This window comes from Ursus americanus, chromosome 12 (assembly GCF_024610735.1).
Source record: "Ursus americanus isolate L20-20 chromosome 12, mUrsAme1.1.p, whole genome shotgun sequence".
Classification (NCBI taxonomy): Eukaryota; Metazoa; Chordata; class Mammalia; order Carnivora; family Ursidae; genus Ursus; species Ursus americanus.
In genome coordinates this window covers 51,178,942-51,200,345 of record NC_142138.1, presented here as the reverse complement: position 1 = coordinate 51,200,345, position 21,404 = coordinate 51,178,942, and the positions used below count along the sequence as shown (strand labels likewise).

Sequence of the window (21,404 nt, the reverse complement as noted above, 5' to 3'; positions counted from 1 at the left end):
AAATGACTCACCAATAACTAATTCAGTTTTCCTTAATCTTAGTGTTAAGTAGTAAAATTTTGTTGAAGATGATATTAAAAACATTCTTTATAACTGTCTTTTATATTATTTTTTAAAAGCTTACTCTAAATCAAATTAATGATTGTTTTTCATACTAGTTTTTATTTTATATGTGATTAAAAACAGACTTCCCTGGTGGGCATTTGTTAATCTGTTTCTGACTGCCTCATGGGGTGAAAGCCCTTGATCTTCCTACTTGGTATGCATTGACCAGTTGACAGGTTCTGCTGGTTTGTATGTAGTTTCTCAAACATGCTAATGTTGTTTTCCCCAGCAGGGTCTGGAGTTTTCATCAAGGGGAAAAAAGGCCTTTAATAATACAGTTCTAAATTGATGTGGGGTTACATTTCACAGTATCCGTATTTATATTTACATACAGTCTCTCTCCCCACGGTCTATCTAATTATAATCATTAGATTTATCCCAAAAAAAGGAAAGGCAGCAGGCAGGATATGCACACACATACACATGCATACATACTAATTATATATACAATAACCAGACTGAAAACAGTTATAAATAAAGCCACTGCTAGACAGATGTAAAATCCAACTATGGTTATATCAGATAGAACCCTAATATAAAGGCAAAGAATGACAGGCTACAAAAATGCTCTGTACCATCTGCCTTGTTGTATTTCAAAACACAAAAAAGAAACCTTTAAAATAGAGCAGAAATCAAAGAGTAGGTCTAATTGTGCCATAATTTAGAACTCAGACCAGTCATTTTGAGAGTTTAAAGGGGCCCTAAGACCAAAAAGTTCGGGAATTGCTGCTCAGGAGTTTAGTCGCTGAGCTACATTCCACAGATGTCTTTGCAGGTATTGACAGGACCAAGAAGAGCAAGTAAAACTTCCCTTCCTCTGTAGCTGCCAAGGCTGCTTTATGAGTGGAACAAGTGCAGTTCAGCATTATAAAGGCCATGTGGAGACTTAACAGAAAGCCCTGAAGTTGAGGAAAAGCAGCCCCCATAACCCTTTCATTGACTGGAACTCATGAAATATTACACCCGTACTGTCTTAAAAAGTCAGTGTTGGCTATTTTAATCCAACTTGGTCTTTTCTCTCTACAGGGCTACCACACACAGCGATCTTATTCTGAGAGCAACAAAACTGGGAATCTCTTACCGAGTTATTCACAATGCTTCCATAATGAGTGCTGTAGGCTGCTGTGGTTTACAGGTAATACTACAAAGAAGGTGTTTTTTTTTTTTTGAATGGTAGTCAGCAAAAGTGTTTTGGAAAACTACAAACTGCAGGTAGATTTTGTTATGTATCATGGATTTTAAGATGTTACTATTTTATATAATACGTTAGTGGGTACGGAATTTTTTAATGCTGAATTTTTTATACTGTTTTTCTGTAACTTAGATCTTTTATCTCCTCATTGGAATGGACCACTGAGATTTAGCTACAGAAACATTTTAATCTTATATCCAACTTTTGCATACAAATACAGGGAGATTTAATCTAATTAAATTAGTTAAGTTTTCCTAAAGCCTTTTCACATTCTTCTAAGTAACTTACTCTGCATTGCTGAAGCATGTTTTTCTACACAGTTATAATTTTCTGTGCCATAACAGCATTGTGATGCAGCATTTCTTAAAAGAATGTGTAAAAGAACCAAAAGCCGGTCATGTTAGGGTTTTAAGCCACCTTTGTAATTATTGCTGTGTAAAATTGGTTGATTTTAACCTAACAGTCTTGATTCTGAGGGGTTAAAAGAGTGCCCCATAACTGTTTTCCAGGGTTTTCTTCCAAGCTGCTGATACTCATTTTCCAAGTTTGATAATCTGTGTTCTGATGTTCATATATATATGAACTATGACAACCATGACTGCTCCTGGCTAACACTGGCTTTAAGACTTAATTGCCTGTTAGGACACGTTCCCATTTCAGATATATCATAATAGAAAAAAAATGTGCATCCTAGAATCTATGAAATGAGGTATTCCACAATATGTCTTCCTGGAATGTGTAATTTAAAATAGATATTTACAACAAGAATATACATTAGCATTGGACAACAATGCTGTGTCTGTAGCTTTAGAAATACAGAAAATACATTTTCTGTATTACCTAGGAAGAGTATCTCAATTTAATTGACATCCTGGCCAGTCATCTCAGAAATACTGCCTTTGATTCTGAAGAATCAGAGAAAAGGTATAAATGATTCACCTTTCAGTATTCATCACTTGCTTAGTTTATTACATTTAAAGTGGCAAAAAATTTTGCTGTCTTTTGTCTTCGAATAAAATGCATACTTTAAAAAACCTTGCCAATTCAAGTCTGCTTTCGCTTTAAAACCGTTCTGAGCATTTCTGTGTTAGAGAAAGGAGTTTCTTCATTCTCAGTCCAGTGTTCTTTTTTGTAGACAGTGTACTTTTTAAGAACTGATGGTTGCCAGGAGAAAGGAAAAAGAGAGGAATAAATGAATCTTGTGATAGACAAAGATGTGTAATAAACCTTAAGCTAATAGAGTATATATGTTTTTCATATTGTTTTTTTTTTTTTTTTTCCTGGTAGGGAAAGTTAACCTAGCCCCTTTCCAACATATTTTGGTCTAAATTATCATAACTTATCAGTTAAAGGTTTTTGCTTCTTTTTAAACATAAAATTTTTTTAAAAGATCCTTATCTTCATCACATGTATATCTGTCATTCAGACTGGCAAGAACTAAACTAGGGTGATCCTGTCCTGATCCTCTCGACTGGTAGAGGGGTGCAGTGTTATTGTTTTCATGTTTAAAATAGATGAAGGTATTTGAGAGGAAATTTACTGTGAGAATTGGCAGTCTCCATTTAAGTCCTTAGGATCATACCCACATGGTACATAGATTATTTTTTAAAAATGTAGCTTTCTCTCAGTCTTACATAGAATTTCTCTAGGCAGCCATAAAACATTGTTTCCCCATCTTGGTTCTATTCTCTAATCTGGATATGAAAATGACTTACTACTTGTGTGAAAAACAGGAAGTGCCTTTTTAGGTTCTGTCTTATGTCTTTGATGAAATCTCTATGACAGTATACTTTTTTGTACCACCCAAGTTATTTATATTCCAGGAGAAAGAGGTAATTATTGATACCTTTCGTACAGTTTTCTAAGATAAAAGGCATTAAAAATACAGTCAGTATATTCTTGGCACTTTTAAATTTTAAAACAAATGTATGGATATCCTGCATAATACATAAACTTTGGCAAAGTCCCCTTCCTTAATAGTAGCTGCTCTTTTTCTTTTCAGTATTTGGATCAGCATTTATGGGAAAAACAATAACCTACACCACTGGTTCTCAGACTTTGGTATTCATCAGAATTACTTAGAAGGCTTGTAAAAGAGATGGCTGGCCTTCCCCTCAGATTTTCAGATATAGTAGATCTGGGGTGGTGGCCTAAGAATTTGCATTGCTAGCAAATTCTCAGGTGATGTTGAAGCTGCTAGTGTAGGTACCCATTTTGAGAACCACCAATCTAGACAGATAAAAAATTTCTTAGAAAGTTAAAGAACTGTACTGTCTTTCTCTTAGCATGGCAGAATTGGAAAAGTAGATTTTAGTTCCCAGAAATACACTTGCTAAATGTAGAATGTATTACCTTGCCATGCTCTCTTTCTCAATTTTTTAAAAGGGAAGTGGGCACCACTTTCGAAAGACATTCTGTCATCTCTGTGAACACTTTCCCATGAGTTACTGGGAAAACAGCCATCAAGTTATTGAACAGAAGTACTGTGATAGACCTGAACAGTACATGCTCTGCAACATTTTTTTTTTTTTAAGATTTTATTTATTTGAGACACAGTGGGGGGAGAGAGAGAGAGAGCATGAACAGGGGTGGGGGCGTAGAGGGAGAGGGGGAAGCAGACTCCCCACTGAGCAGGGAGCCCAATGCAGGGTTTGATCCCAGGACCCTGAGATCATAACTTGAGCTGAAGGCAGATGCTTAACCAACTGAGCCACCCAGGCATCCCTGCAACGTTTTTACATTAGGTTAAAGAGTACTAGTATGAAATTCGTAACCTGGAACTGGGCACAGCTTTTTTTTAAACTTATCAATTTGTTAACCCCTTTTGAGTTATCTTACTGTTGTTTTCTAAAGCAGCATAGAGAGCTCAGAATTGACTGTTGAGTATTTTTCATTCACTTTGTAGTTTATTAACTAGCAAAAGACTCCTTATTATCGGTTTAACGAAGGTAAGTAGTTGGCATAGACTAACACTTCTAATTCTGTTATAGACATGCCATTAGATAGAATTTTTATTGCAAACCCCATATCCCTATGAAAATTTTCCTTGTTAAATGGATTGTGTATTGGTGACTGCTAAGTTAGACATCATTAAAAGGAATCGTGATCCATTTATTTAACAAGTATTGTTTGCCTACTTATTGTTTCTCTACTGAGTGTCTTTGGATACACTGATAAACCTTCCAAGAAGGTTCCTGCTCTCAAAGAGCTTACATTCTAGTAGGAAGGAAAGGCAACAGCAACAGTATCAGGTAGTGGGAAGTGTAAGAACTTCAGGTAGACTGACAAATATTAGAGAGTTGCAGTTGGATGGTCAAGGGAGGTCTCTCTAAGTGGTGTTATTTAAGATTAGATATGAATCAAGAAGGAAGTAGCATATTCTAGTCACAGGGAATGGTTTATGTAAAGAGTCTAAAATGGAAATTACCTTGGCTCCTCGAAGGAATCACAGAAGGGCTTATTGGAGAGTAGTAGGCAGGGGAAAAGTGATCTGAGGTCAGATAGGTAGATAGGGTTGGATCACTAGGCTCTCTAATCCAATGTCAGGCGTTTGAATTTTATTCTTAGTGAATTGATCACGTAGAAGAGTATGATTAGGTTTAATTTACTTCCAGACTCTAAAGTCTCTCCTTTTGTCTTGTGAAGAATTCGTAGTCCTGACAGAGATATTAAGTATATGTATATTAAGTGAAAGAAGCATGACACAGAAGACCATGTATTGTAGGATTTTGTTTATATGAAATGTCCAGAGAAAGCAAATTTATGAAGACAATAATTAATTGTCTGGGGCTGGGGGTGAGAAGAAATATTACTTATTAAAGGGACATATGGGATCTGATTGGAGTGATAAAAATTTTCTAAAACTATATATGGTAGTGGTTGCACAGTTTGGTGAATTTACTAAAAATCATTGAATGTACACTTAAAATGGGTGATTGTTATGGTATGTAAATTATATCTCAATAAAGTGGTTTTAAAAATGAATTACAAGAGGTTTGCTAGATGAACAATAAAGTAAATACATTCCCAACAGAGAGAACTATTCAGTTAAAGGAGAGAGTCATGGAAGCACTTTGGAGAATCTAGAAGGTATTACAGAAACACACACACACACACACCCCCCAGTGAATACATACATATGTACCACAGAACCTTGGCTCCTAGAGATTATTTAACACAAGATTGCGAATATATATGTTGGATAAAAACGGACTATATATTGGGTAGAACTGGCAAAGGAAAAGTAATAATGGGAAAGGTTTAGAGTTTAACTGCAAATTAAAAGGGCTTGGTTTTACTTTTGCTTAGGCAGTAACTAAGGAGTCCTCTAACTTTTCTGGATCTGGATAGTCAGGTTTCCTAACTGAAAGGGGATGAGATGGGGACAGGGAGGAATGCTGGACAAGATTACTGGTTTTCATAGTGTACCAGAATCTATGAAGATGCTTCAGCAATTCTGCAGAAAATGAAGTACTTGAGACCAAAGAGCAAAAAATAAATCCCTGAGGAGTCCAGGCTTTATCTTTAACCCTATTGATGTTCTGTTTAAGAATTTATTTGGAAGAAAAGATTTGGCACTAAAAAGTATGAAGAATACTAAGCTAGATAAATTTTAATGTCCTCTAGATTTAGAAGCCAAAAAGGTGGCCTGTTCTCTAACTTTAGGCAAAGGTTACTTTGACCAAGATACATTAGATACCCAAATTTTCATTAAGTAAATTTTTGGATTTTTTACAATTTAAATATTATTTATAAACAAGTATACTTTAAAATCATGTTCTTTGAAATTCCTAAGTAAGAAATATTATCTCTAACACTTGTATAATTTGTATTTTGAGGATTTCTCTAGTCAAAGAAAAATCTATTTGTGAAGAGCCAGGCAAGTTGGTTTTATTTAAGCATTCTGATTATGAAAAATCAGGGTTTTTTGCCAGTACACAAAAGGCAAGAAGAACAAAGTCCTTTTTCTTGAATTCTTCAAGTTAAGCATTTAGTACCTTAATCATGTAGAATCAGAATTGCTTTCATTCACCATTGTTTCTGCTTTAGAAGAATTGTTTTAAAAAATAACTTTATTTTCCTTGATAATCAGTGACATATATACTCGTAGAAAATTGGCAAAATACAGTAAGTGTAAAGAACATGCAAGCATCCATAGTCTCACTACTTAGAGGTAACCAAAGTTAGTTACTAGTTTGGTATATTTTCTTTCAGTCTTCAACTCTTGTTGAACCTGTATACACTGACCTGAAGGTGACAAGCCAAATAAAGAAGAAATTACAAATTGTAGCATATTTTCTTTGTTCAGTATTTATCATTTCTTATTATCATTTGTGTGATTCTTTTTTTAAAATGTGGTGACTAAATATGTGGTGACTAAAATTGTGTTTGAGACATTTTAAAGGACAGATAAATGAGACAGTTCAGTGAAACCCGATAGCAATGATTTCTGCATAAAAACTGCTTTATCAGTTGCGGCTGACTTCAGGGAAAAGGTTGTATAATTTTCTCATCATTATGAAATGCGTCCACTTTCTCTGTTGCGTGAGTGACCTTAATTATTGCCATATGTTTCTCTGTTTATATAATACATTTCTACTTTGGAAAAAATGTATATTGCTTTTAAAAAGTAACAACTCATTTCCTTCCTTTTTTTCATAATACAACACTCATTGTGATAAACAGCATTGTTTTGACCTTGTAGTAGTTCTTACTGGTAGTTTTCAAAAGCATTGAATTGATGTCATTGTTGTCCAGGAACTAATGTAGAAATGATAAAGCCTAACCTAGTACAGAGAACACTAAAGTAGGTAATAAGGAGATCTGCACTCTACACTGCTATGTAACCTTAGAAGAACTCATCTGAGTAAGCTCCCAGTTCTTTTAGTCACTTTGGAATTATTTTGACCACCTGCTGAATCATGGGTGTATTAAAAATGTTTTTCTTTCCTTTCAATTTCCACTGTAACTGTTTTTGTTTTGTTTTTTGCTTTTAAGATTTTATTTGAGAGAGAGAGTACACAGGAGCAGGGAGAGGGGCAAAAGAAGAGGGAGCCCAAGCAGGGCTCAATCCCAGGACTTGAGATCATGACCTGAGCCAAGGTCAGACGCTTAACCGACTTTGCCACCCAGGAGCCCCTCAACTGTAACTGTTTTTAGTCAATATTTTAATAGCCACCTTACCATCATTCTCTTCCACTTAATAGTTTTCTTTTTAAATTACCAATGTGATGGTACCATTCTTCTACTCCCACATTCCTGGCAAATCCTCATCCTGTACACAATATTCGGTTACTTTATGTGTTTATATGTTGGGCATATTATAAACTTCTTGGTTTACTCATCTTCCATTGCACTTTATCACGGTGCCATGCATATAATCAATATGCAACAAACATTTGCTGAGTTGAATTGCTTATTATCTTCCCCACCCCACCCCAAGCTGATTTATCTTTAGAATTAGTGCTTTAAATTAAAATTCTTTCATTTAATTCATATGTGGATTCTCTCATATGTGATACTATAAATTTTGTGGTTCTTTTGTCTTCAGTTTTATCTATGTACCTAGTATATGGCCATGTGCATAATCTTTCTTAGTGTCAGCAGATCAGTGTTACATCCATGTGAAGAAAAATACATGTGGGAATTAAAAAAAAACAACTCCAAGACCAATATTTTGTATAGAAAACTAGTTACTCTTGAATATGTGGTTTTGTGGTACGTTTTTTGACAACTCTGCTGGGTCAGCTTTCTTTTACTTCACAGATTGAACTGATCTGATTTAGTATTTATGTTTATATGTAAAAGGTACATATAGGGCTTCACAAAGTTCTTACTAGCAAGTTAAATTTTCTAATTTTTCTATATGTAAAGAAGATTTTTCAAAAGATTTATCTTGTATTAGAAACAGAGCACAAGCAAGGGGGAGGAGGAGGGGCAGTCGGAGAGGGAGAGAATCCTCAAGCAGATTTTCCACTGAGTGCAGAGTCTGACGTAGGGCTCGATCCCAGGACCCTGTGATCATGACCTGAGCCAAAACCAAGACGCTTAAATAACTGAGCCACCCACGTCCCCCAAGAAGATATTTTTTAACTCAAAAATCACAAACTATTTTTTATTTGAATATAAAATGACAAAAGCATTAAAACCTAATTATAAAATGAATTTTATAAAACATCTATGCTTCTGAAAGGAAGGAAGTATTGATGGAGTGAGATGAATTAGAAGATTATTAAGGTTGTTCAGGCAAGTGGCCATGAGGACTCAAACTAAAGTAGGGGTAAAAGAAATGAAGTCAGTTCTAGATAAATTATAGAGCTGGCATTGACAGGAATTGTCACGTGGAAAGCCTGTCAGGAATTAAATACTTGTTAAAAGCAAGTCAGGCAATAGCTATTTCTAGATAATTGCTTAATGCCATGCTAAATATTGCCCAAGTGTTCCCACGTCTGGTAGGTTGTTCATACCATCTTGCTCTTTCCCCATGATTAACTTCCTCCATCTTACCCACCCTTTAAGATCGAGCTTATATCCTATCTTCAGAAGTTGTCTTCAGGTGCTTTCCGCGTGGGGGTAATGCTCAACTCTTTCAATACAGTCTGTATCTCATTTTTTATAATTATTATTTACTACCTAATATTTGTCTTTCTTGTGCATCTTCTTGCTTTAGATATTGCCTTATCTGTAATTAAATGGGTCATTTTGAGTTTTTATCTTCAATAGATGAAAAACAGAATCCAATATCAAGTTCGATAAACTGCTTTCTTTATAACTTACTTCAGGTTAAAACCAAAAAAGACCCCATATTTATCTACTGTTCTCAGAAAACAGCACTTTTTGTCGTCTCTAAATTTAGATTTGCATCAATAATGTTTTGGGGGAAAACGATCACAGCACAAAGGCTCACATTTATAAGACAGTGCTTAGACTTCTGCAGCGTCATTCTCTTCCCTGTATGATTTTACTTCAGTTTCTTTATGGTTTACTGGTAAGTCCTTGGATTGTGAAACACAAAGGACTGATCTTTATGTTCTTTGAGGGGCTGACATCTTAAATGGTGAAACTGTTTGCATAATGTTCCAGAATTCATTGAAGAAGTTTGCAGCACGGCCATGAGAATGGTTACAGTCTATAAATCAGGGTCATAGAAAGCAGTGCTTATGTGAGGCTTTCTTTAAACCCCCAAATTAGACAATTCCAAGAAGCTTTTCCACAGCATGCTGCAGCTAGTGTTTATATGTGACTAGCATCTCAATTCTCTCTTAAATCATCTATCCCTTTCTCTCTGAATGAAGAGTTTACCTTCATGAGTATATTTCCATGACTCTTAAATATTGAAGACCCATCTAAAGGGTGTACATATGGTTGCATTTATAATTTTCTTTAACTCCGTAGTTTTCTTTTTTACAGAGTAATACTAATATTTCAGAATCTGATCAGAGATGCCAAAAATCCTTTTTAGAACACAAATAGTTAAACTTGTCAGAATCAAATCATACAACAACAGTAAACATCATGTCAAATATTTGGTAAGGAAAATGGTTGGATTATAGCAAGACACAGCATTTTAGGACATTTTCATATCATCATTATGAACATATTGTTATTATATCGTCAAATCCCTAACATTTATTGTTTTTACTATGTGCAATGTACTAGGCATTCTACACACTTTGTCATTTAATCCCTAAGAAAAAGCAAATTATTAGCTTTATAGTTATACACATTTTACAGGGGAGTGTCTTGTGAAAGGAAGGTTACTTGTCCATGATCACCCACCCGGTAAGAGCCAGAGCCATGACTCCAGAGCTTTTGCTTGCTCTGTGAGGTATAAGCAAGACTACATTATCCATGAAGGCCAGAGCTCTGGTTTGGTTCTCACTTTTATACCTGTGCATAGCATAATGCCTGGCACATAGTGGATGATCTATAATAAATATTTTTTAGATAAAGTTGTCTCTTGTAGAACAATAACAATAGCAGAACCCTCCAGCGGGGCTAGGCATAGTCCTTGTAGCTTGGGTGAATGTATTCTAGGAATTCCACATTGGAACACATTGGAACTCATCAGTTGGACGCATTTTTCACAGAGAAACATTATATGTGGCAAGAAGATTCAAGACTCTGAATTCTTGAATTTACATGGGTCTTTCTACACTGATCTGAGAATTCAGCTGCCACTGGATGGCGTGGCTTCCATAGACTTTTTAGACAGTTTTCAAGTGGACTTTGGGAGTAAAGCTCATTGGTAGGTAAGTTGGAAGTGGTGGCCATGTAAGGGACATGATGAGCTTAAGAGTACTGGTTACAGTTTTTAGGACCTCAGTGTACAAAAAATGAGAAAAGTTGAGCTTTTCTAGGGATGGAAAGATGGAGGACCCTGAATGCCCCAACTTTTCTGTTTCCTTTCTTTCTGCCTCCCCCTTACCCCTTACAACAGCTTCTTTTTTTTTTTTTTTAAAGATTTTATTTATTTATTTGACAGAGACAGAGACAGCCAGAGAGAGGAAACACAAGCAGGGGGAGTGGGAGAGGAAGAAGCAGGCTCATAGCGGAGGAGCCTGATGTGGGGCTCGATCCCGTAACGCCGGGATCACGCCCTGAGCCGAAGGCAGACGCCTAACCGCTGTGCCACCCAGGCGCCCCACAACAGCTTCTTAAAAGTGATTTGAGAAGCCTTAGGATGATAATCCCTTCCACAGGCTTAGAAAAGTTCAGTGATGTCCTGCAGTTACACACCTATTCCAGTCACAGTTTGTGGCAAACGACTAGATTAGATTTCCCATGGTTAGTGCTTTCCAGCTCTATTATCAATTCTTGCAAGCACTGTTTAAATTGGATAATTAAGGCTTTATGTAACTTTAGTGGCATATTACTTCTGAATAACTTTTTACATGTTCACAACCTTATGAATAGGAACGACAGTATGTTTTTACTCTTCCTGTTTTGGAGATCAAGACTCGGAAAGAGCCATGTCACACAGCTAACAAGTTGCAGAACCAGGACGCAAAACTGGATTTTCTTAGCATGAGATTTGGAGTTGGGCTCACTTAAGTGAACTGTGCAGCCAGACTGCAAGATAGCTGGAACCAAGCAAGCCTCTTGGTTGTGTGATGGTCAAATGGGATGGGTGGGCTACTTGGGAAAGGAGGACGTTCCCTTTCATTGAGCTCTCAGTGGAGGAAACAAATAGTGGATAAAGTAAGGGGGTAGGTTTTGAGAACTAGCTACAGTGAGTATACAACCTGTGAATTTTACTGAGTTGTCAAGGTGGAAAGGAGCACTTCCTCGGACCTTCCTCTTTTTCATTACTCACTAGCTGTGCAACCCTAGTCAAATCAGCTTGATCTCTCTGAGCCTTGCTGGTCTCATCTGTAAAGTGAGGATAATAATATAAACCTAGTGAACCCTGCTCTGACTGCTCCAAAGTCTTTGTGTCCTTCTGGGTTTTTTCTGTGTCAGTGTTTTTAGCAGCTACATAGCTGAATCATGAACTGGCTGCATACATTGCTATACTGAATGCCAAAACACTGGAAGCACTGCTGGAAGGGCACCAGTGAGACAGACCCCAGCTGCCAGGGACGGAAGAGAACATTTACTACTTCTGTGACAGATCTGATTCCCAACCCATCTCATGTCTGGTTCTCATTTTTTGTTTTGGTGGTTATCTTTGAAATAGTAAGTAGTGAATTGTTCCATCATTAATTAATGTTTTTATTTTTTCTAGTTGTATAAGTTTGGAGAGACAGTTTCTATTGTTTTTTGGACAGACACTTGGAGACCAGAAAGCTTCTTTGACAAAGTGAAGAAGAACAGACAAAACGGCATGCACACATTATGCTTACTAGGTAAGGGTTTGGGAGTTTTCTTAAAGTCACTATATATGGAGTTGTCTTACGATTCTCATTTTGTTTTGTGGGTGACTAGCTGGGGGTAAGAAAGGACCCAGTCTAGCCACTCTGTACACTACATGCTTTTCCATACTCTCTGGGAGGTACGCATTTTCTGCTCCAAACGCCACGTGGCTATTCCTGCATGCATACCATAGTTCATGCTCCTCCCCTCTTACGTCCTAGTGGATACTCTCCAGCATTCTATATCTTACCCATTTATCCATCATTCAGTTTACTGCAGTTCAACAGACCTATATTAAGCATTTACTCTTGCCAAGCATCATCCTGTATCTTCCTAGAGACGTTCTTTGAATACTAGAGTGTTGATACTATCAGAATTACAGATGTGAAAGAGACTCTGGAGATCATCTTATTGAAGCCCATTTTATAGATGAAGTTGAGGCCTAGAGATATTAAATCGTCTTCCCACTGTGTTACCCAGTTTTATTGCTGGCAAAATTGAGATAGCCTGTCATTCATAGTTTTTTTACTGTATCTTCCTGTATTTGATGTCCTTTGTAGAGTTAGGTTTTTTGGAATACTAAGGAAGTATTAGACATGGGTCTTGCCCTCAGGGTTTTGAAATCTAGTTGCTAAGTACACGAAAGTTTAAAGAACAATTAAGTTCTGTTATATGGAGAGGCAGGAAAGACAAACCAGAACTTTGGCTCTTGAATTCTCTTTCTAAGAGCTGCCCCTTTTCTCAGCTTTCCTGGGAAAAGGCAAACAAGGTTAAACAATATATCTTCCTTGCTCCATGAACAAAAGCAGGAACAAGGTGTGAAGTATAAGATATCATGATTTCAGATCCTCAAACCATAGGTCTTGTCATTTAATCATCTGGAATTCTCATCATTTAAATTAGTATATATTTATTGGATGCCTGTTATGGTCCAGACCCTGTAGGGATTAGTGAGAATATACCATGTTAGAAAACTACAGAGAATTTAAAATGTACTTGGAAAGACAAGATAAGGGTATGATACAATTAGAGATTAACAAAATATAGTAATAACTATATAGGTATTTCAAAGAACAAAGAGCTTTTGAGGGGAAGTGAACATAGGTTTATGAAGGAGTTGGGACGTATGCTACTTAAGGGGTGGTTTAAAATGGGCTGGTGGGTGGGTGGTAGTAGAGCTGCATGCATAAATTTATTCAGTAGACATTTGTGGAGTATCTTCTGGGTATTTTGCATTATTCTAGGTGCTACTAAGGTGAATAGGAGATGCTTACCTTCTAGCAAGTAGAAGTAGAAGGCAATCATTGTGGCCTGTGTGAAGACAAGTGAAAAATATTAAGACTGGTCTGGCTTGAGATTAAATATTCAATAATGCAGTCTTTAAATGCAGTTCAATCAAAAAGCATTTGCCTGTAAAAATTCTCCCCAACACTCTTCATTTTTAAAACCAAGTTGTGTAGAACATATTATTTAAAAAATTAAAATATTAAACTAAAAACTTTACTATCACAACATTTTAGAACCTCAAGGTGAATAAACTAATAAATGTGTTGACTTAAAAAATCTTAACAGATACCACATAAAGGAAGTCTAAGTTGACATACACTGTTAATCGTACTGCAGTCCATTTTCAATAACCAATATGAACTTTTTCTTCTATGTGCTAGACAAGTGGAAATATTAAATAATTAATGATATTTTGAACCCGAAAAGTACATTCACCGCTGGTTCCAAGAACATTTACAGATACTTATAAGGATTAACCTCTGCTGTATTTTCCTAGGAAACTCTTTTAGTCTTCTTTATAAGAACAACTGTGATAATCACTTAGGAAAGCTGTAGAAGTCTATCAAAAAGACCCCCCAGTTGCACTGTATTTATTTTTGCAAAAGCAAACTTTGGCTGAACCATTTGTTTTTAGCATGTAGAACAGGAAGCAGCTGTTGCTCTTGCTGTTGTATGCTGAGTTCCTGTGAGGATGTAGAGTGCTTGTGCTTTTTTACCTTTTACCAGATTGTTCAGCTGAGCATCAGTGATTAACAAGTGTAAAGAATCAAATATTTGTGATGCTTGCATTTCAAGCTTTAGGGGAGCAGAAATTATGTGCGTTCTGGCCTCTGTGGTAGCCCCATCTCTGGCAGTCAGTGCTTGGGAAAGCCCTGTTGAAAGTATGATTGATTTTAAAGTGCTTATTTGTAAGTTATTAGTCCTGTCTTACCCATTCACAAGAAAGCAAAGGTTTCTTTTCAAAATGTTGTCAGAATTTTATTCTCTTATGTTACATGCATTAAAGCTTACATCCTGGTGCCTGAAAAATAGGTAAAGGATAGGAATATAACAAGACTTCTCAGTTGAGTCTGTGGTTACCAGCTAGTAGAAATGAACACAATGACTTTGATTAGCTGTTAGGTAGTGTATATGCCAATATTTATCTAACTCTTTCCTGTGTCTTCTTTTCCAAGAGGAAATTGGATCCTTTCAGGATGGTCTCAAGGCCAACCTCATGTTTGTTTTCTAACTAATGATCTTTACACATAACAAGCTTCCATTCTTCTCGATATTTCCATAAAAAAGTGGCTAGATACAAGTGTGAGGGAAGATTGTCATAAGCTCTCAAATGAGCATTTGGGAGACTTGAGAAGAATGTTTTCCCAAAATTTAGGTGACTCAACTGAAGTTTACACACAGGGTTTTGGGTAGTTGATTAAAAGAGAACTATTTTTTGCTTCCTACAGACATCAAAGTAAAGGAGCAATCTTTGGAAAATCTAATCAAGTAAGTTCTTATTCTGAGAATGTGTACGTCTATTTTTAATTCCTTGAATAATAAATTCTACTTAAACAACATGAGTTCTAAAGATTGTTGAAAATCCGCTTTCAGAGACACCTGGGTGGCTCAGTCTGTTAAGCGTCTGCCTTTGGCTCAGGTCGTGATCCCAGAGTCCTGGGATCCAGTCCCGCCTCGGCCTCCTCACTCAGTGAGGACCCTGCTTCTCCCTCCGCCTGCCGCTCCCCCTGCTTCTGCTCTTTCTCTCTCTCGGACAAGTAAATAAATAAAATCTTAAAAAAAAAAATCAGCTTTCAGTAACAGATGCAAATTAAACACTTAATCTTATGAAAGATCTTAACAGTGTAATAGGGCAGAAATAGCAGTAGATCTCACAGATTCAGTACTGAGAATGGTGTTTGGCACCTAATAGGCACTCTGTAAATATTTGTGGAATGAATTAATGAATTGGAAGTCGGAAGACATAGATTTGAGTCCTGAGTCTGTCTGTGGTTATGTGCCCTTAGGCAAATTACTTCGGTTTCTGAGTCATATTTTTCTCACATGTATAATGAAAATTTTAATCCTTTTTTTGCCTATGGGGCAGTGTGCAGTAGTACGGTAGCTACTACCCACATTTGACTAATGAGCACTTGAAATATGGCTACTGTAACTGAGGAACTGAATTTTTATAATTTAATTTTTTAAAGATTTTATTTATTTATTTGTTTGTTGGAGAGACAGCGCACAAGCAGGGAGAGTGGCAGTCAGAAGGAGAAGCAGGCTTCCTGCTGAGGAAGGAGGCCATGCAGGACTCAGTCCCAGGACCCTGGGATCATGACCTGAGCCGAAAGCCGATGTTTTAACCAACTGAGCCACCCAGGCGTCCCTATAATTTAATTTTAATTAATAAAAATAATACTCAACTTAGTTATTGGAAAAGTATATTTAGAATAACTTCAACATATAAATCTACTTTTATAACCATGAATTTTATGAAATTTAAATGTAGATTAGGTATTTCTAATGAAAATGTAATACTTGAATTATGTGCCATAAGTATGAAATAGCAGATGTCAAAACTTAGTACAAAAACAATCTCTGTAATAATTTTTATAGGACTAAATGTTGAAATACATTTTGAATATATTGGGTAAAATAATATTAAAGTTAATTTTGCCCTTTTTTAACCGTTTTTAATATGGCTACTAGAAAATTATGTTTGTGGTTTGCATTATATTTCTCTTAGACAGTGCTGACTTTAAAGAGTTGTTTTGAGAGTCAGTAAAATATATGAACTGTTTTGTAAGCTACAAAAGCAGTATTTTTATTATGCTCATTGGGCAGACATGGTAGGCTTCAAGCCATCAGAAGTAAACCCATCCAACCCTCCAAGATCTTCAGATACTTATCGCTTTAGTTTACTTTTCTTAGAGGAAGAAGTGAAAAGAGGAATATGTGGCTTAAACATAGTAATAAAAGTGAGCACTATAGAACCTGATTAAGCAAGGATCTAGAACAAATTGCCACTTAACTTGAACTATTTTTGCCTAGGGTATCACTTTAGATAAAAGTAACTTTGACTTGAACATTTATCATTAAGTCGTTGGACTTTTATTACTGCCAGCATTTCAGTGAGATCAGAGGACAGTTGAAGTATGACAATGAAAAAAGCTTAAACTTAAAAAATCAAGGTATTCAGGCTTTAGTGGGTAATGTGCGAATGCTTCAAACAGACTATGGACTGTAGTACTTAACTGTACCTGGGGGAATAATTGCATTAAAAATGTATTATGTAATTTCATGTCTAAGGACAGTGGCATCTAATTTTATATTTACAGAGGAAGGAAGATCTATGAGCCTCCTCGGTATATGAGTGTAAACCAAGCAGCCCAGCAACTTCTGGAGGTTGTTCAGAATCAGCGAATACGAGGAGAAGAACCAGGTACTCAAGGCCCTAAAAGGGTTCTCATACTCCCTACTGCTGCACTGAGATGTGTACATGGTATAACTTCGCATACACACACAGCCCACCACCGCCGCCAGCACCACTGAAACGAGAGTCAGTGTGTTTGCATTGTACTTTTTCTTGTCATTTTTTAAATCAATTTTAACTTAAATTTCATAGGCTGAAGGTTGTACTGAAGGAAAAATAATGGAATTCTTCCTAGGAAAATTAATACCATTCCAGAAAGTGAGGATTTTTCACAAATTGACTGTAAATCAGATTTTATGTAAATATGTTAATATATAAATACGTAGGTAAAATGCAGAACTTCCTTTTTAGCCTAAATCTGTGTGTGGTGAGATCTATCCTGCAAGAAATATACTTCTGCTTTTTCTCTTTCACAACACTGAGATCACGGATAGTTTTCTTCAGGATAAAAACAAGAGAATTTATCCTTATATTCTTAACACTTTGCTGCAAATGTGTACTGTGGACTTGGGAGGACCATTACACTCCTTAATTATCACAGGAGACAGCGCCCCTGGATATGGAGATGCTAAGTGTGTTTTCCATACCAGACTGTATGTGGTATATAATGAAGTGTTGGTCATCAGTAAATCTTTCCTGGGAGGTTCTTTAATGAAACTGTCATAACATTCTCTTACAAGGTGTTGACTGCGTTTGAGTACCTAGCTCTTGGTGGAAAAAGATACGTGAAGAGATTCTTGAATGAGTGTTCCTTATTTTTTTCTCATTAGTAGGACTTGTTAAAGTCATGAAATCAAATAATTTGCAACGGTGTTCCATATCCATGATTTTGTACACTGAAGCCCAAACTTGCATGTCTGCTGGTCCTTGTAGATATCATTTGCCCCGTTTTGTTCATGTTCAGTTGGGACAGCTTTCCCAAGTAAACCAAACCATGAGAGGGTCAGCACTTAGAAGCATAAGTAATGTCTTAATGCCTGTTATTTTCTTCAGGGCTCTGTAGTTTACTAAATACTTTCATGTCTGTTGTCTTACCCCTTACAACCACCATTTAAGAAAGATAGTATTCTGTTTTTAAAAATGAAAAAACTGAAGTTTGACATAGCTGATTAGGTGGCCAAGCAAAAAATCAAATCTGTGTATTTATCTCATAATCCCCTTGTTTTTCTAGTATATCTTGGTCAGTGTGAACATATCTCAAGCAACTTATTAAAAATATAGGCAGGTAGTAAACATTGCTCACTCAGAAGCTAAATATTTAAAGACAAATGTTATGCAGTCGTAAAGAGTATGGATATACATAATTGTTTATCAAGTCCTGAAAACTTAAACTAGGAATTCTGAAAGAGTGAAGTTAGGAAGTACCACTTTATATGTCAGGTAGTTCATATAATTTAGAAAAGCCTTAGATAAACCAATAGATAATTGGTCTGTAATGAGTGACTAAGGAGATTTAAGATATTTGGGGCTTCTTTAAATGTTCTTTTGTTACTAATGTTAAATGTTGGACAGGATAATGCATTTGCTGAATTGAATGGCAATATCTTTTTCTTCTCTTAATAGCAGTCACCGAGAAGACACTCTGTGTTGGCTTAGCCAGGGTTGGAGCTGAAGACCAGAAAGTTGCAGCAGGCACTTTGCAGCAAATGTGTACTGTGGACTTGGGAGGACCATTACACTCCTTAATTATCACAGGAGACAACATGCATCCACTGGAGACAGAGATGCTAAGTCTGTTTTCCATACCAGAAAATAGCTCAGAATCCTGTTGATGGACTTCGTGAACATAGACATTTTCTATTGTTAGATATTAATTTCAGTCATACATGCACATACACATATTAGTATAATGAACATTTCTTTTGGTTTACCTAATAATTATAAAGAAAGTGACCAAGAAGAAAGATGTTGATTCAACAATACTTCATTTCCTGTGGCAATGAGTTTCTTTATCCCTATGACATTATCAGTTGTTGCTATTTTGGTAATTTGTCAGGATGTACACACATGGAGCAGACCAAGCCTGAAAACTTGCAGAGACGTTCATAAGCAGAGTTGTTTAAAAGCAGTTTTTACTTATGAAATGAGGTTATACAACATGGAACTTTCTTCTTTCTTAAAAAGCCAGCTGTCCTGACCACAAGATGAGTTGTCCTGATAGCAGTTGGTATTAGTGTATATAGGCAGAGGTGGGAAGAGTAAGTCCTACCCAAGAGTCCTACTTCCTTAAAGCTCAGCTGAGCACATGCCACAAAATGACATCCTTCTGAACTGCCTTGTCTTGTTTAGCTGACATCCTAATTATGTGGTTCATATTCTGCTGTATTTTGGAGGTTATATAATTGTTGAATTATAAATGTTCAGCCAGCCATGTACAGTTGCTGTTTGGTTTTAAATAGCATCTTTCACATCCAAGTTGACAAATGGAAAACTTACTAACTACAGAATACAATTTTAAAAATTTAAGTTTGGAGGCAGTGGGGGGGGTTAGTCAAGATTTGTCACATCACTTAACTCAGTTGGTATGCCACTGTATGTGTGCAAGTAGTTACGTTCTTTGTCCCAGTTGTAAATAGCACTCCATTTATTTTATTTCATGACTGTAGAGTCTTATACTTTTTGTTAGTTCATAACAGAAATAGCCTTGCTATATGCTAGTTTAGTTGGTCTAACTTTAAATATTTCTGTGGTTTAATCAGCCATAGCTTAAATTTCATTAAATTCATTAGAAGTTGAACATAGACTTTACTACTTCCTGGGAGCATTAATTAATACATTATTTTGACTTTTTTCTTTTCTTTGTTTCTTTCTTTTTTTCTTTTTTTAAAAGTAGTCTCCATGCCCAGCATGAAGCCCAACACAGGGCTTGAACTAACGACCCTGAAATCAAGAGCTGAGCTGAAATTAAGAGTCGGATGCTCAACCAGGTGCCCCTGACTTACTTCATTTGAGATAAAAGATATTTTATATATGTGAAATATTCCATTTTTAGTCTGTTACACAAAAGAGGAGAGAACCAAGGACATTTAAGTGCTAAGTCTATGTTGTTTTCTTCTGAGGCATTAAAGCAAGTATTGAATAATTATAAAAGGAAAGACTTCTACCTTTGGTAATGGTGGAATAGCTTGCAATGTACAAGCCTTCCCAATTAATAAACGCTGGACAAAATATAACTGTCTAAAGACACTGGGGAATGACCAAAAGCAGGCCAAGAATTATGCTTATATATAGCTTTTTCCCTTAGGACATTCCCCAGTCTGTCCAGTAAGGGATGGCTAGAACTCAAGAGAAGGTTGCAGTCTTACTGACTTGAGGTGTCAGAGAAATTGGGGGCTGCTAGATTACCTGTATATTGAGGAGGAAATTCTAGAAATGAGGTGGCACTGGAGGAGGAGCAAGCCTTCCAGTATGCACATAAATCTCTCAGCTCTTTGGCTAACTCCTGAATTGTACTTGTATAGGGAAATCTCCATGAACCTGGTGGAAAGCCAGAGCTGGAAGGCTGAAAAATCTGAGCAGAGCTTGTTGTTCTGTATTACAAGAGAAAACAGAATTTTGAGTTTGATTCCTGACAAGTTAGAAGGCTTGGTAAGCATTTTAGGCTTTCTGTCAAATCCCTAGAATGGCCATGTATTAGAAAAGACTATGCCCAGGATTAAGGATTTGCGCTGAAACTAGAGACAAAACCTTTAACGTAGTGTAAAAATCAATCCTCCATAAAACCAAGGTGAGTAGTCAATAATGTAACTGCCTTCTGGAACAAATATTAACACTTCCAGGGCATGATAACAAAATGAGTCTCTTTAGCATATCAACAGTGACTAGAATATAATACCATGACACATTCAAAGAAACAGGAAAATGTGACTTATTGCCAAAAGGGGGAAGGGACAGTAGAAAGAGATCCTAACATAATCCAGATCTTGGAATTAGCAGATGGGGATTTTAAAGCAGCTAGTAGAACTATGCTCAAAGATGAAAAGGAAAAAATGGTTGTTATGAATGTACATAGATGGATGCTCTCAGAGAAATGGAAACAAAAACCCAAGTGGTCGGACTTAACAGCAGAGTGCAGGTGACAGATGGGTAGAAATTATCCTCTCTGAGGAATAAAGAATCAAAAAAAAAAAAGATCGGACGGAAGGAAAACACAGAACCTCAAAGCCACGTGGGGTGATATTCAGCAGTTCAATGCATATGTAATTGGATTTCCAGAAGGAGAAGAGAGAGAAAATAGGGCAGAAAAAAGATGGGTAAGTAAAGGTCAAAGTTTTCCCAAGTTTGGTGAAACTATGAATACATAGATCCAGTAAGCTCAGTGAACTCTAAGCAGAATAAATACAGAGAAAACACCTAATACATTATAGTTAAAACTGATGAGAACCAAAGATACGAGAAAATCTTAAAAGCCACCATGAGTGGTAGCAGGGAACCCACTACATACAGGGGAGCAATAAATGTTGGCTGCTCCACCTCAGAAACAGCTGAAAGAGATCTATAAAGTACTGAAATTAAAAAGCAAAACCAAACCAAAACCTGTCAGTCCAGAGT

At 36.4% G+C, this 21,404-nt stretch overlaps 1 protein-coding gene across 2 annotated transcripts in view; it reads left to right on the top strand.

Annotated features, from left to right (window-relative positions):
• DPH5 (diphthamide biosynthesis 5) overlaps window positions 1–21,027 on the top strand; it is a 34,193-nt gene extending 13,166 nt beyond the window's left edge. For both annotated transcript variants that reach the window (XM_045801653.2, XM_045801654.2), the window contains exons 4-8: window positions 1,132–1,240; window positions 12,024–12,144; window positions 14,887–14,926; window positions 16,759–16,862; window positions 18,417–21,027. In XM_045801653.2, the coding sequence (XP_045657609.2) occupies window positions 1,132–1,240; window positions 12,024–12,144; window positions 14,887–14,926; window positions 16,759–16,862; window positions 18,417–18,625 (583 nt within the window). In that variant the 3' untranslated portion in view covers window positions 18,626–21,027. The remainder of the gene's footprint in view (window positions 1–1,131; window positions 1,241–12,023; window positions 12,145–14,886; window positions 14,927–16,758; window positions 16,863–18,416) is intronic.
• Window positions 21,028–21,404: the final 377 nt, after the last annotated feature.